The sequence below is a fragment of the Pelodiscus sinensis genome, chromosome 13, assembly GCF_049634645.1.
Source record: "Pelodiscus sinensis isolate JC-2024 chromosome 13, ASM4963464v1, whole genome shotgun sequence".
In the NCBI taxonomy this organism is placed as follows: domain Eukaryota; kingdom Metazoa; phylum Chordata; order Testudines; family Trionychidae; genus Pelodiscus; species Pelodiscus sinensis.
In genome coordinates, this window is record NC_134723.1 from 29,394,066 (window position 1) to 29,409,317 (window position 15,252).

Genomic DNA, 15,252 nt, shown 5'->3' on the forward strand with positions numbered 1-15,252 from the left:
GCAAAAATATCGGACTACCCGGGTCAATACCAGACACCTGGCAACCTTAGTAGGATTTCAGCGAGTAATAACATGGTGGATAGTAGCAGTTGTCAACCTGAATGTAAAGTGTTTAATCTATTTTAAAATTCTTTGTCAGCCAAGAAAGACTTCATTTTGAAGAAAAATATTTGCAAAATGTCAGTCCATGAGATGGACTCAATCACTAGTAACGCAGAAGCTGATTTTAGTACACTAAAAATGCACCATGATTATCTATTTTAAAGCATTTTTGAACTACACATTAACATCTCAATACTACACATTTGTGGCTTGTTTAATGGAGACAATTTGAAAGAGGCATTTCAAATGAAAACAACTTTCACATGTATCCAAGTATTACCTGTCAATATTAATGTACAGTATCCTTATTAGTAAATCTAACAGCATTTGCATCCTTTTGAGATATTTAGTTTTATTTTTCATAAAATCTACAAGTGTGAGTTTAATATATCAGTAAAATGGATGACACCAGCAGATTTAATGGAGGAGAGTGAAAACTGAATCCCAAAGTTAATAAATATTTCTACTGCTATGCTATCTTTTCTTTGCGAGATTTTTCCAATTTCACCACTATTTTCCCTTAAAAACAATAGGCACAATCCACTTAAAAACTTTATCTGACCAATGTTATTCATAGCCAAGAACTCAGCAAGGTAGAACTCTAAGCTGTGCAAGACTATGCCAATTGTTAAAGTTAAAACAAAGAAATTCAGCAATGTGCACTGGGTGTGCTGTGTATTCAAGCAAATAAAATTACCTTAAAAAAAAAAAAACTCTATACCCAGTACAAGCCAATCTACTTTAGAGCGGAAACCCCTCCATGTCCACCCCCCCCCCCACTAAAGTGTACTTATATACTGAGTTACTTTATAACCTGGTTACAAAGAACATTCAATACACATTTGGGGTACTTCTAAAATAGAAATTCAGGCAAGACCACCACAGATTTACACTTCAGCCTGAAAAATAAGGCGTAAGGCCAATCCTGCTGTCCCTGACACTAACGATAAAAGTTACGATTGACTTCAATGGAAGCAAGATCTGACTCTTAAATTGTTAGGCTATAAAACAGATTCAATTTGTTTTACAATTTCTTCTTCCTTGCCTCCCCCCAAAATTCTAGTCCATATGCACACACATTTCCACATACCTAATAGGTTAATAATCCCCTCATTATAGGCTGCAAAAAGCCTAATGGAATCTTTGAAGAGAAGCATGAAGGCAGCATTTATTACGCCATTGGTTAATTCATTTGGATTTGCCTGTGTAGAAAGTGGAAAAAATAAGAGTAGATTAGAAGTATTGGTGGGAAGAAAAAATACCAGTAAGTTTCTTCCTGCATCAAATAAAATATTTTAACAACGAAATACCAGTTAGACTGTGCTTACATCAAAATCAAGGAGCACATCAAGCTGGTTCTGAATAATCGGAAGGGTTTTCAGAAGCTTTTCAGTATTCATAGTTCTCATCACTCCATCTATCCTACAATGTGTAAAATGGCAAATAAGGTAAAAAGGTACACATGACCTAGAACACTGATGCCTTGATTTGTTTAGTGCCCTGTATTTAACTATAGTTTAAAAGGCACCAAAGTTCTACTGCAAGAATATATATGAATTGTTAGTAACCTTTTGTATCTGAAATAAACAAAAAAGAGAATATTTCTTACCCTCTTTTCATTTTGGTGAAATCAACTGCTACAAGTCTGTAAGAAAGTGCTTTTTCATTCAAGTATTTGCTGTATCGCCTAATGAAGGTAGACATATCATAGCCTGAAGATTAAATGTTTACTAGTTAGACATTTTGAAGAGGAAAAGTATCTATTCCTTACATAATAACTTCAGCAAGATTCTATAAAGTGTGTCATTGCACACAACTTGCTTGAGGAGACAACTCCGTATTCACATTAGAGAGCCTTTACAGCCTCCCTCCATATTGTCCTTATGATTATTTACAGTAGCCTTGAGGTGCACTGTGCAGTCATCGTGTTCCCAGAGGATGACAATTCCATGGAAGGTATCTGGATTATGTTAATGCCTCACCTAATAATGGAAGGAGAGGCCACTGTTGGCAACTGTGAGCACTCTAAGGATAACAGTATACAGCTCACTGGAACCAAAATTAGACAAATGCTTAAGACTAAAAATGGGAATTACTGAACTTCAGCTACTGTAAAAAGTAAGCTGTCAAAAATAAATATATATACACAAACTACCCCTAACGCTCTTCAGAGATCTATATAAAAGGCTTTCATTAACCACACAGTAATGTATTCTAATTATCATTGTATGAAGCTTGACAACTGATGTAACCTCCCTCCCCCCATTATGGAATGCAGCCAAATGAAAAAAAGATTAATTTGGTGTTCATGTGTTAAGTTATAAATGCCTTTCAAAAAAGATGCAGGTAACGAACTATAAAAACATTTCTAGCTCTCACTGTGTAATTTCAAGCTGGGGCGGGGAACTTTTTTTGGGTCAGAGGCCATACATAAGACGAAAAAAAACAGAACTCCCCCCTACCCCCCATACACAACCCCACAAATGTGGCCGCCAACTAAGAAGCAGAAAAGACATTCCCCTCAAGTTCCAGCTTCACCGGGATTAAATTAACTCTTTTGGAGGCCTGAGGCTAGTAGATTTTGTAGGCCCCTCTAGGCTCTGGAATGTGGCCAAAACAGTTTGTGGGAGGGGCAGTTAGGGAGCAGGCTAGTGGTAGAGGTGTGAGATCTGGGTGTGAGGGAGGGAGCAGGAGAGGGCTGGAGGTGGGGCTGCAGGTGGGGGGGGGGGGGAAAGACAGGTGAAGGAGGGAACAGGGGATTGGGCACCTATCTGGCACAGCTTGGGTTCGGGGAGACAGGTGTCTTTGCATGGCTCGTTATGGTGCAAGGATGCACTCCTAGCAGGCACGCCTCTGCCATTCCCACTGGTCATGATTCTTGGCCAATGAGAGCAATAGGAGGTGGTGCCTGCATGGTGTACTTCCCTACAGCGCACAGGAGCTGCTTCCTCCCTGCTGCCAGCTAGAGCCAGAGCCAGAGGGCCCAAATTTGGCTTGTGGCTTGCCTTGATCAGTCCCTTAAGGCTTGGGGCTCCTCCCGCATCAGGGGAGCCAGTGTGAATGCTCCAGCCACAGTGTCACTCTTGTGGTTGGAATGCCAGCACTGGCTCATCATCAACTGCAGGCGGGGGGGGGCCTCACAGACTTAAGGCAATCCACTGGCCGTAGGTTCCCCATCCCTGCTTTAAGCCATCCCTGCTTCCTTTTGCTTATTGTGATCCCTTTGCATTGTGTAATATGAATTAAGCTCTAGCCTGGAAACATTTTCTGTTGAACACACCAGTGACTTAGGGTCAATCACTACTAATACAGAGCTAGAAAAATACATGTATTTAAGACTTTTTTTTTAAATCAGCTGTTATGTACAGATTTTTGGAGGTGTGTTTTTTTGTTGTTGTTGCTCTGCCAACCTTCTCTTCAAAACATAATACTTTACTGTTTGCAATTTAATTTTCACACACACACACACACACACACACACACACACACACAGAAGATTCTTACCCTGCATGGCACTTTTGTCCAGGTAGTTGTTTAGATTGAACAACGTATTTCGGGATGCAAGATACTGGATAAAACGCTGTTGAAGGGGGAAAAATGTCAACATCTTGAAAATTACTTTTCTTTCATCAAATGTAATAAGTTTAAGAAATAGATTACAAAACTATTGCACAGAACTTGTGGATTTCAGAGGCAATGTTTACCCTTATCTACAATATACACATTAGCTGCAACAAAAACAATTCACTTACATAAGTTTACTAAATGTTAAACAAACACATGAAGTTTCAGGACTGAGCATTTGGCAGAGGAAATTTGTTCTGTTTGAAGAAATGCAATTCCACTGTTCACACGTGAAGCCACATTAGCATTAGAGGGAGTAGCTTACATGACTTAAATAAAAATTTTGTGAATTCTGCATCTCAGAGTAGGAAAATTGGAGAAAAACAATAGGAGCTCTAAAAGTTCTCTCTGTATGACTCTACATCTTGGATGTGAGAATTAGAGACACAAATATAGACTATCGAGGAATGTTTTTCAACTTACCTTTCTCCCTCTCTGAGGTAATGAATATTTTAGTATTTATACAAACTAACACACTTTCAAAAGACAGAGGTAAGGGTACGCAATAGGGATGTCAGAGACCCAGGGTATCCTAGCATGTCTCTCATTTTTCAACTCATTTTTGTAACCTATCCTTTAAATCGGCTTCTGTACCTAATGACTGGAAGGTAGCCAACATGACACCAATATTTAAAAAGGGCTCTAGAGGCGATCCTGGCAATTACAGACCGGTAAGTCTAACTTCAGTACCGGGCAAATTAGTCGAAACAATAGTAAAGAATAAAATTGTGAAGCATGTAAAAGAACATAATTTGTTGGACAAAAGTCAACATGGTTTCTGTAAAGGGAAATCCTGCCGTACTAATCTGTTAGAGTTCTTTGAAGGGGTTAACAAACATGCGGACAAGGGGGATCCAGTAGATATAGTATACTTGGATTTTCAGAAAGCCTTTGACAAGGTCCCTCACCAAAGGCTCTTGTGTAAATTACATGGCCATGGGATAAGAGGAAAGGTCCTTTCCTGGATTGAGAACTGGTTAAAAGACAGGAAACAAAGGGTAGGAATAAATGGTAAATTTTCAGATTGGAGAGGGGTAACTAGTGGTGTACCCCAAGGGTCAGTCCTGGGACCAATCCTTTTCAACTTATTCATAAATGATCTGGAGAAAGGGGTAAGCAGTGAGGTAGTAAAGTTTGCAGATGATACAAAACTGTTCAGGATAGTCAATACAGAAGCAAACTGTGAGGGACTCCAAGAAGATCTCACCAAATTGAGTGATTGGGCAACAAAATGGCAAATGAAATTGAATGTGGATAAGTGTAAAGTAATGCACATCGGGAAAAAACCCCAACTACACGTACAGTATGATGGGGGCAAATTTGGCTACGACAAATAAGGAAAGAGATCTTGGAGTTATTGTGGACAGTTCTCTGAAAGCTTCCACACAGTGTGCAGCGGCAGTCAAAAAGGCAAATAGGATGCTAGGAATTATTAGGAAAGGGATAGAAAATAAGACCCAGAATATCTTACTGCCCCTGTATAAAACTATGGTACGCCCACATCTTGAATACTGTGTACAGATGTGGTCTCCTCACCTCAAAAAAAGATATTTTGGCCTTGGAAAGGGTTCAGAAAAGGGCAACTAAAAGGATTAGGGGTTTGGAACGGGCCCCATATGAGGAGAGGTTAAAGCGACTGGGACTTTTCAGTTTAGAAAAGAGGAGGGATGTGATAGAGGTATATAAAATCATGAGAGGTGTGGAGAGGCCGATAAAGAAAAGTTATTTATTAGTTCCCTAAATAGAAGAACTAGAGCACACCAAATGAAGTTAATGGGGAGCAGGTTTAAAACTAATAAAAGAAAGTTCTTCTTCACACAGCTTGTAGTCAACCTATGGAACTCCTTGCCAGAGGAGGCTGTGAAGGCTAGGACTATAATAGAGTTTAAAGAAAAGCTAGATAATTTCATGGAGGTTAGGTCCATAAAAGGCTATTAGCCAGGGGATAAAATGGTGTCCTTGGCCTCTGTCAGAGGCTGGAGAGGGATGGCAGGAGACAAATCGCTTGATCATTGTCTTCGGTCCACCCTCTCTGGGGCACCTGGTGCTGGCCACTGTCAGCAGACAGGATACTGGGCTAGATGGACCTTTGGTCTGACCCAGTACGGCCGTTCTTATGTTCTTATAACACACACTTTGAAATGTCTTGGTTTAATCTCAAGGCAGAACAAGGAAATTTCAAGCATGATCACAGGAAAGGAAAACTATTTTTCATCCAGCTTCAGTGACCAATGTTTGACAGAGTGAACACACTTTTCTTTTTTATAAATACAAAGTATTTTTCCTAAGACCAGGAATTCAGCAAAGAGGAAAAAGATTTTAACACAATTCAACAGTCTATATGGATGTGTGTCTTACTAAAAAGAGAAAGGTCTACTGCTTCAGACTCTCCTACAGGGTATGTGGCTGTATCAGGCTGTTTTGTGAATAGCTCCCATATGACAGAGAAAGTTTTCAATTGCTTTACACTCCTTTGGACCTGTTCCTTCTCAGCCTTGCCTGAGCAGCTGTATAACTTTGGCAGGAGCTTAGAAGTAGCACCTTCACATCTAATGAATCAACAGTAGTGTTTTATCTGGAGCCACTGTTTGTCCTTACTTATTTCAAAACAGGCTGCTTTAATTAAATCAACATATGTATAAAATAAATTAACTCATTAGTCAATATTCCATGACCTGAAGAGCTCTGACTCAAGTAAAAAGCTTGTCTCTTCCAACAACAGAAGTTAGTCCAACAGATATTGCTGTATCCACCTTGTCTCTCTAAAGAGAGTCACACACTGCCTCTTTCAATACCCTCGTCACATATCTTGCATATCTTTTACATTTAAAGCAAAGGTAAAACTTTGTTTTAGAAATACTTTGCTTCAGTCACAATTCTGTGCTCACATTTGCCATGAGCTAGAGATGTGAAAGGTTAACCTCACCTTTATTGTGGTTGTTTACCAGTTACAGTTAATCAGTGCGGGCTGGAGCAGCCCTCACCCACAGCAGGGGGCTCCAGTCTGGCTGCCCCTGTTTAACAGGTTAACTAAACAAATGGGATTTTACATCCCTACCATGTGCATAATTGGATACTGGAGATAATCTCTATATCTGACATAAAAGGTTGCCAGGTTTAAGCTTGAGAAATTGTGTACAAATTAAAGATAAAACTTCTGTCATATTGTGGTCTGGAAAAGAAAGACTGTCATCATTACTATACCACAAATATTTTAAATTATGTTTGCTAATCTTTCATTTTTAAACTGAATTAAACATAGGTAGTAAGTGAATAGTAGTAGTAGTTCAGGAAGGAAAGTAACTGGAAAAGAGGCATGACATGGATCTAGATATCTATTGGGTGTAGTTAACTGATTTTCTAACTGACTTCACTCATTTTCTCGCAGAAAAGGTAACTAATAGCCAATGATAAACTTCATTACTTTTTTCCAAAATAGTATTTTTTTAAGTTTACAGATCAAACCTTCCTTTATGGCATTCTGATTTTTTTCAGAAATACCCCCACACTATAGCTAGTAATCAGTCTTACCTCATTTCCATACATCATGAGGTGGTGTGTTGTAATTAGAGCTTTAAACACTACGACCCAACTGCTGTTCGCAGTCCTCTCAAAAAGTGTGTCTGCCAGCTGTGGAATATTCACATTCATCTCATTTGTGCACTGGATTAGATCTAAATTTAAAAAATGCAACACATTAGGTTTAGACAGACATTCAAAGATACAACAGAAATAAGTTTCACAGGATGAACATGTAACATGAATTGCTTTATACAGGACTCCATATCATTTGAAAGCTTTAACCAGAAGCAATTATATTTCCTTCTGGAATTGCAAACCATGCAACAGCCCACCATCTCTATTTCCTTAATAGCAGTTTTACAGAAAATAAACTAAGCTAAACTCTGGAACTGATTTTTTTTTTTAAATATAAGTTTCTCTACTAAAATGTCAATTTACTAGCTTAGACATACTCTAAAAGCTTTGATTAGGAAAACTAGGGAAAAAAGCCTTGCATGGATTACAATTCAAAAACTGTATTAAGCTAGAGTTAAGATGAGAGGGCATGTAAATAAATTGGGGGTAAAAATATATTATAGGGATACTGCAACTATTCTCAAAGCAAGCATTACAAATTCACGGTTAAGGTTAAATTAACTTTTTAAAAAATGGGAATATAAACTTAGGGTCACTCACAACCTTAATATCACCCTTTAAGGAACACCCTGCACCAACCACATGACTAAAGCTACTAGTGAGCCCAGATCAAAGATTACCATCCCCTCCCCTCATGGTGAGGCTATAAGACATGTCTATTACAGGTTGGACTTCCCTGGTCCAGAACCCTGGGGACCTGAGTGGTCCCAGATGAGGGATTTTCCTGGACCAAGGAAGGTCATTTCTGGTCCCCCTGCTGCAACCCCGACTGGGCTTCTCAGCTTCCCTGGGCAGCCCAGCTTCTGTGCGCACGCACGCACGCACACTCCCCTCTCCCCTGGTTCAGCTGAACTGTGCACCAAGCTTTCCAGCACTGCCCCACACCATGCCTGCAACAATCCTGCAGAGCTGCACACCAGGCTTCCCGGCACCATTCCCCCCGCAGTAATCCAGCTGAGCTGCACGCCAGGCTTCCCGGTACCCATCCTACCTTCAAGCCCAGCTGAGCCACATGCCAGATTCCTTTCCCTCCCGGCATTGGGCCAGGACTCTGATCCTGGAACATGAGTGGTCCTGGTAGACCACAGATGTTGCCTGACCATACAGAGTCCTGGTTTAGAGGTGCAACCTGTACATTCAAACTTTAATCCTAGGCTTTTCTACCTCTGAGTTAAGACTTCAAAAACAGGCATCTATCAATATGTAACAAGAGATGATTGGACCATTACTTAAAGCTTCATGCATCACTGCCACTTGTATACTAAATGTCAACACTGGTATAAATTCATTTGTACAACCTGCCATCACAATAGTATTTATTTCATTACATTCCCAATAAAAGTCACTTGAATGTCTTAATTTATGTTCTTTGAATTCAGATAACAGCTTATTCATTGGTACACAACATCAGTCTACTAGCAAGTGGCAATAATAAAGAAATAGAAATCGATGGCAGGTAGGAGCTTTTAAAATTGATGTCTATTATCTTTTATTCCAGAAATGAAGCTCAATTCCAATTTAAGATACTCAAGATAAAAAACCAAAAACCCCACCACATTTATAATTCTCTCTAGCAAGACTAATAAGCACCTGCAGGATAAGTAAAAGTTATCAAATTGTAATAAAGCAAATAAGGATGTTAGGGTATGTCTACACTAGCCCCCTAGTTCGAACTAGGGTGGCTAATGTAGGCATTCGAACTTGCAAATGAAGCCCGGGATTTAAATATCGCGGGCTTCATCTGCATGTTCCCCGGGCGGGTGCCATTTTTAAATCCCCTTAGTTCGAACTGACTGCCCATGGCTACATGCAGCAGTCAGAAGTTAATCCGAACTAACTCCTTAGTTCAGATTAACTGTTACACTTCATTGCGGCTCTCTGATTCAGTAGAATCACTGGTCCTGCTGGACCGTGGATGTTACTAGACCAGAGAGGTTCAATCTGTAATACACTTAAGATACACACACAAAAAAAGAAATGCTCAACTACACAATGGGAACTAACTAGCTAAATAGCAGTACTCTAGAAGAGGATCTTATGGGCTCACAGTTGATGATCAATGGAATGAGTCAATGTGATGCTGTGGCAAAAAAGACTAATGCTCTGGATGTTTTAAATTAGAAGGGGGACTCTCTTTTGAGTTGGGGGATACTGACCCACAGAAAAAAAAAATCAGTCAAGCGCCTCACACAAGTGAGAAGGAGAAAACCCCCCACGTTGTGGCCCCGACTGAGAAAGAACGATACTTCCCACATTCCCCTTGCACACCAAAGCCGGGGGGGGGGGGGAGGGGGCAGGGTGGAGGGGGGAAGAGACAGACAGCCTAGTAGATTTTGAGCCCTCCAGCCCCCAGGGGAGCAGCATGGAGGCTGGAGCACCAGCATGAGCTCTCCAATGCCAGGGGTTGGCCTAAGCTTCGGTGGCTAGATCCAGGCATGCCAAGGATTCAATCTGGCCCCTAGGCCTGAGGTTTCCCCACCCCTGTTTTAAAGGGTGTTTCATATAAGATGCAGGAGGCAATGGTCCTACTCTATTCAGCACTGGTGAGACCTCAGCTGGAGTACTGTGTCCAATTCTGGGTGCCACACTTTAGGAAAGATGTGGACTAACTGGACAGAGCCCAGAGAAGAGCAAAATTGATACAAGGTATAGAAAAACATGACTTAGGAAACATTAAAAAACTGGACAAGTCTTGAAGTATTTTAAAAGGCTATTAAAAAAAAAAGAAGTGAGTGATCAGTTCTCCACACCCAATACAGACATCATAAGTAGGAACTGGTTTAATCTGCAGCAGGAGAGATTTAGGTTAGAAAGTTTTTCCTAATAGCTAACAAAGGATAATTAAGTGCTGGAGGAGGTTGCCAAGGGAGATTATGGAATCCCTAAACTGTTATTAAAAACCTACATGTGTCAATAGCGGTCTCGGTATATTTGGTCCTCAGCACTAGATGAACTCTCCAAGTCCCTTCCAAATCTACATTTCTTTAGTGAGTAGACAACCACACTTTTGAACAAGTTAGCCATCCAACAAACTAGGGATGTAAAATCCCAAGTAATCAGTTAATTGGTTAAACATTAGGTTAACTAGTTAAATATTAAGTTAATTGACTCAGTGGGATCCCAGGAAGGGGACCACTCTCCCCTGGCTGAAGCAGTCCCCAACCCAGGGGGGGGGGGGGTTCCTGGCCCCTCAGCTCTGGGGCTGGCTGCCAGCCACCAGCACCCGGCCTCCACTTGCCAGCCACAAGGGGGTGGCTGCCAGGGCGGGAGCTACCCTCTGCCTATGGCAGTAATGGTTAACCAGTTAACTGGTTAGCTGTTCACATCCCTACAGCAAACATACAACCTTGGGATGTCTTTTCAATCAGAAGAATGGCCATACTGGGTCAGACCAATGGTCCATTCAGCCCAGTTTCCAGTCTGCGACTGGCCAATACCAGATACCCCAGAAGGAGGGAACACAATAGGTAATCATCACATGATCCCTCCCCTGTCACTTTCAGAGAACCAGAGTATAGGGATACCATTCCTACCCAGCCTGGCTAAATAGCCATTGACGGACCTAACCTCCATGAACCTATATAGCTCTTTTTTGAAAATCCTGGCCTTCACCACATCCTGTTGTACTCCTTGCCAGAGGATGACTGTGCAATGAGTGAAGAAAGATTTCCTTTGGTTTCTTTTAAACCTGCTGCCTATTAATTTCATTTGGTGACCCCCTAGTTCTTATATTGTGGGAATAAGTAAACAACATTTCCTTATTCACTTTTTCCACACCAGTCATGATTTTATAGACCTCGATCACATCCCCCCTTACTCTCCTCTTTTCTAAGCTGAAAAGTCCAAGTCTTTTTAATCTATCATGTGGGACCCATTCCAAACCCCTAATAATTTTTGTTGCCCTTTTATGAACCTCTTCCAATGCCAATATATCTTTGAGATGAGGTGACCACATCTGTATGCAGTATTTAAGATGTGGGCGTAACATGGTTTTATAGAGAGTCGATAAGACATTTTTTGTTTTATTCTTTATCCCTTTGTAATGGTTCCTAACATTCTATTTGATTTTTTGACTGCCACTGCATACTGAGTAGATGTTTTCAGAGAACAATCCACAGTGATGCCAAGATCTCTCTCGAGTAGTTGTAGCTAAATTAGTCCCCATCATATTGTATGTATAGCTGGGATTATTTTTTTCCAGTGTGCATTACTTTACATATATCAACATTAAACTTAATTTGCCATTTTCTTTCCCAATCACTTAGTCTGATGAGATCTTTTTGAAGCTCTTCACAATCTGCTTTGGTCTTAACTATCTTGAGCAGTTTGGTATCATCTGCAATTTTTGCCACTTCACTGTTTACCCCTTTCTCTAGATAATTTTATAAGTAAGTTGAATAGGATGGGTCCCACGACAGACCCTTCTTGGACCCCACTAGTTACCGCTCTCCACTTGGAAAACTTACATTTATTCCTACCCTTTGTTTCCTGTCTTTTAACCAGTTATCAATCCACAAAAGGACCTTCCCTCTTATCCCATGACAACTTACTTTACTTAAAAGCCTTTGGTGATGGACCTCGTCAAAGGCTTTCTGGAAATCTAAGTATACTATATCCCACAGTTGGAAGATCCGAGGATGCAATTCCCATATGTGGTCTGGGATAAAATGTCTGCTAAGGGGGTCTGCTGTTGTATTGTTTACCCCTGAAAGGTATGACGCTATGAGGGTGATGTTTCATATGCACCAACTCCATCATCTTCGTATCTACCAATTCCATATGCTTCTGTGCATACAGTATGGGATCGGGCACCTCCCTTGGAATCTCTGCATGGGGAGGTATGCCCTTGTGGGCACCAAATTTAGCTGCACACCTATGAATTCTAGAGCTCATGTAGGTTGCAGCGTTGACTTGTGTGTTGAGTATAAGGCCCAAAAGATCGAATGTTTGTTTGGCTGTTGCCACCATGCGATGCATGTCTACTTCTGCTGGGCCTTTCACTAAGCAATCATCGAAGTACGGAAAAGTGATCATGGCTTGTCTGTGAAGGTAAGCCGCAACAACAGCCAGCGTCTTTGAAAATACTCTGGTTGCCAAGGAAAGGCCGAATGGTAATACCCGGTATTAATAATGCTTTGTGCCCACCACGAAACAGAGGAATTGTTTCTGCATGAATAGTTGCATGTGGGGTGAATAGTTATGTGAAAATAGGCATCCTGCAGGTTGAGGGCTGCAAACCGGTATCCTTTCTCTAGGGTAACCATTTTGAATCATTGCTTTCGCAGATATCGATTTAATTTGCTGAGGTCCAAAATAATCCTCCATCCTCCCATCCTTTTTGATGTGAGAAAGAAATGGAAAAAGAAATGGAAGTAAAACCTCTTGCCTCTGAAGTCCTTGGGTACTATTTCCCACTGCTCCTAGGTTGAGCAGTCGCTGTACCTCCTGCTTTAGCAGGTCTTCATGAGAGGGGTCCTTGAATCATAGAATACTAGGACTGGAAGGGACCTCAAGAGGTCATCACGTCCAGTCCACTGCCTTCATGGCAAGACCACATACTGTCTAGACCATCCCTGATAGACATTTATCTAACCTACTCTTAAATATCTCCAGAGATGGGGATTCCACAACCTCCCTGGGCAATTTATTCCAGTGTTTGACTACCCTGACAGTTAGATTGTAGCCAGGAGGCTCTTCTCATAACTACTGACGTCACTGTAGCTCTGGTTGCTGTGTCAAGTGCTATTTGGAGGGCCGTCCTGGAGGAAGCATAGTCCTCCTGAACTATGGACTTTAATATGGGTCTCTTGGAGTCTGGTAAGTGTTCCAAGAGGGATGTCAGCTTGGAATAGTTATCAAAGTTAGGATTGGTAAGCAACACTGCATAGTTGGCTATAAGCAGGAGTAAAGTGGAGAAAGAATATAGTTTCCTGCTGAACAGATCCATGCATGTATTTTTCACAGAATAATAGGACTGGAAGGGACCTCAAGAGGTCATCGAGTCCAGCCCCCCGCCCTCAAGGCAGGACCAAGCTCCACCTACACCATCCCTGACAGATGTCTATCTAACCTTTTCTTAAATATCTCCAGAGAGGGAGATTCCACCACCTCCCTTGGCAATTTATTCCAATATTTGACCACCCTGACAGTTAGGAATTTTTTCCTAATGTCCAATCTAAACCTCCTCTGCTGCATTTTAAGCCCATTACTCCTTGTCCTGTCCTCAGAAACCAAGAGGAACAAATTTTCTCCTTCCTCCTTGTGACACCCTTTTAGATATTTGAAAACCGCTATCATGTCCCCCCTTAATCTTCTTTTTTCCAAACTAAACAAGCCCAGTTCATGAAGCCTGGCTTCATAGGTCATGTTCTCTAAACCTTTAATCATTCTTGTCGCTCTTCTCTGTACCCTTTCCAATTTCTCCACATCTTTCTTGAAATGTGGCGCCCAGAACTGGACACAGTACTCCAGCTGAGGCCTAACTAGTGCAGAGTAGAGCGGCAGAATGACTTCACAAGTTTTACTTACAACACACCTGTTGATACAACCTAGAATCATATTTGCTTTTTTTGCAACAGCATCACACTGCTGACTCATATTCAACTTGTGGTCCACTATGACCCCTAGATCCCTTTCCGCCATGCTCCTTCCTAGACAGTCGCTTCCCATTTTGTCCACCATGTTCTTGTATTTAGGGAGTTTGGACCTATGCTGGGCAGCATCAACCACCAATGAATTTGGTGGAGGGTGGGAGAATAAGAAGTCAGCTCCCTTTGGAGGGACAAAATATCTTTTGTCAGTTGGTGGTGCTGAAGCCTGCCATATTTCATCAGCGGCTTCCATAATGGCCTTGTCAATAGGAATTGCGATTTTTCCCTGTGGTGATGGCTGAAGATTTTTGGGCAAATTGTGTTGCTTCTCTGGTACTTCTGTTAGAGTGATGTCCTGAGATTCAGGAGCTTTTTAAGAGGGTGGCTGTAACTGCCTAAGATCATCAGGAGGGGACTGGTCACCAGGTATTTTTGTTTGTCGAAAGGAAAAATATCCTCATCAGTGGATGATGACAACTGGTCAGTTGAGGATACATTTGGTGGGTGTTCCTCCACTTCAACCTCTGATAGTTGATCCTCTTCCAGTTTGGAATGGTGAACCATAGAGAGAGCATTGGCTGGTGACATTGTTACTCCATGACTATGAGAGGGTTGCAGAGAAACTGAGGGAGCACAGGAAACTAGGTGACAGTTACAGAAAGATTAGCCACAGCGGTGATAAGTATGGCGAGCTGAGTCATGCCAAGAGTAATACTGGTAGCATGTTGGGCTGTGTCTCAGACTCATAGACTTTAAGGTCAGAAGGGACCATTATGATCATCTAGTGAGTCTGACACCCTGCACAGTGCAGGCCACGGAATCTCACCCACCCCCTCCTAGAATAATCCTCTCACCTATATCTCAGATATTGAAGCCTTCAAATACTTTGAAGACCCAACATGCAGAGAATCCTCCAGCTGTGATCTGTACCCCATGCTACAGAGGAAGGCGAAAAACCTCTAGGGCCTCTGCCAATCTACCCTGGAGGAAAATTCCTTCTTGACCCCAAATATGGCAATCAGATAAACTCTGAGCATGTGGGCAAGACTCACCAGCCAGACACGCAGAAAGTTCTCTATAGTAACTCCTATCATCCCTCCATTGACCTATTTACCACTGATAATGGTCAGTTAGTTACCAAGATCATGTTATCTCATCAAACCATCCCCTTCATAAACCGATCTAGTTTAATCTTGAAGCCAGATAGATCTTTTGCCCCCACTACGTCCCTTGGAAGGCCGTTCCAGAACCACACTCCTCTAACTGTTAGAAACCTTCG

General features: G+C 41.6%; 1 protein-coding gene across 4 annotated transcripts in view; it reads right to left on the reverse strand.

Annotated features, from left to right (window-relative positions):
- Positions 1 to 15,252, reverse strand: part of LOC102459993 (phosphatidylinositol-binding clathrin assembly protein-like) — a 63,967-nt gene that overhangs the window by 35,230 nt on the left and 13,485 nt on the right. For all 4 annotated transcript variants that reach the window (XM_075940960.1, XM_075940963.1, XM_075940962.1 and 1 more), the window contains exons 2-6: positions 7,258 to 7,400; positions 3,607 to 3,682; positions 1,712 to 1,814; positions 1,431 to 1,524; positions 1,193 to 1,304 (exon numbers count right to left, since the gene is read on the reverse strand). In XM_075940960.1, coding sequence (XP_075797075.1) covers positions 1,193 to 1,304; positions 1,431 to 1,524; positions 1,712 to 1,814; positions 3,607 to 3,682; positions 7,258 to 7,400 — 528 coding nt within the window. The remainder of the gene's footprint in view (positions 1 to 1,192; positions 1,305 to 1,430; positions 1,525 to 1,711; positions 1,815 to 3,606; positions 3,683 to 7,257; positions 7,401 to 15,252) is intronic.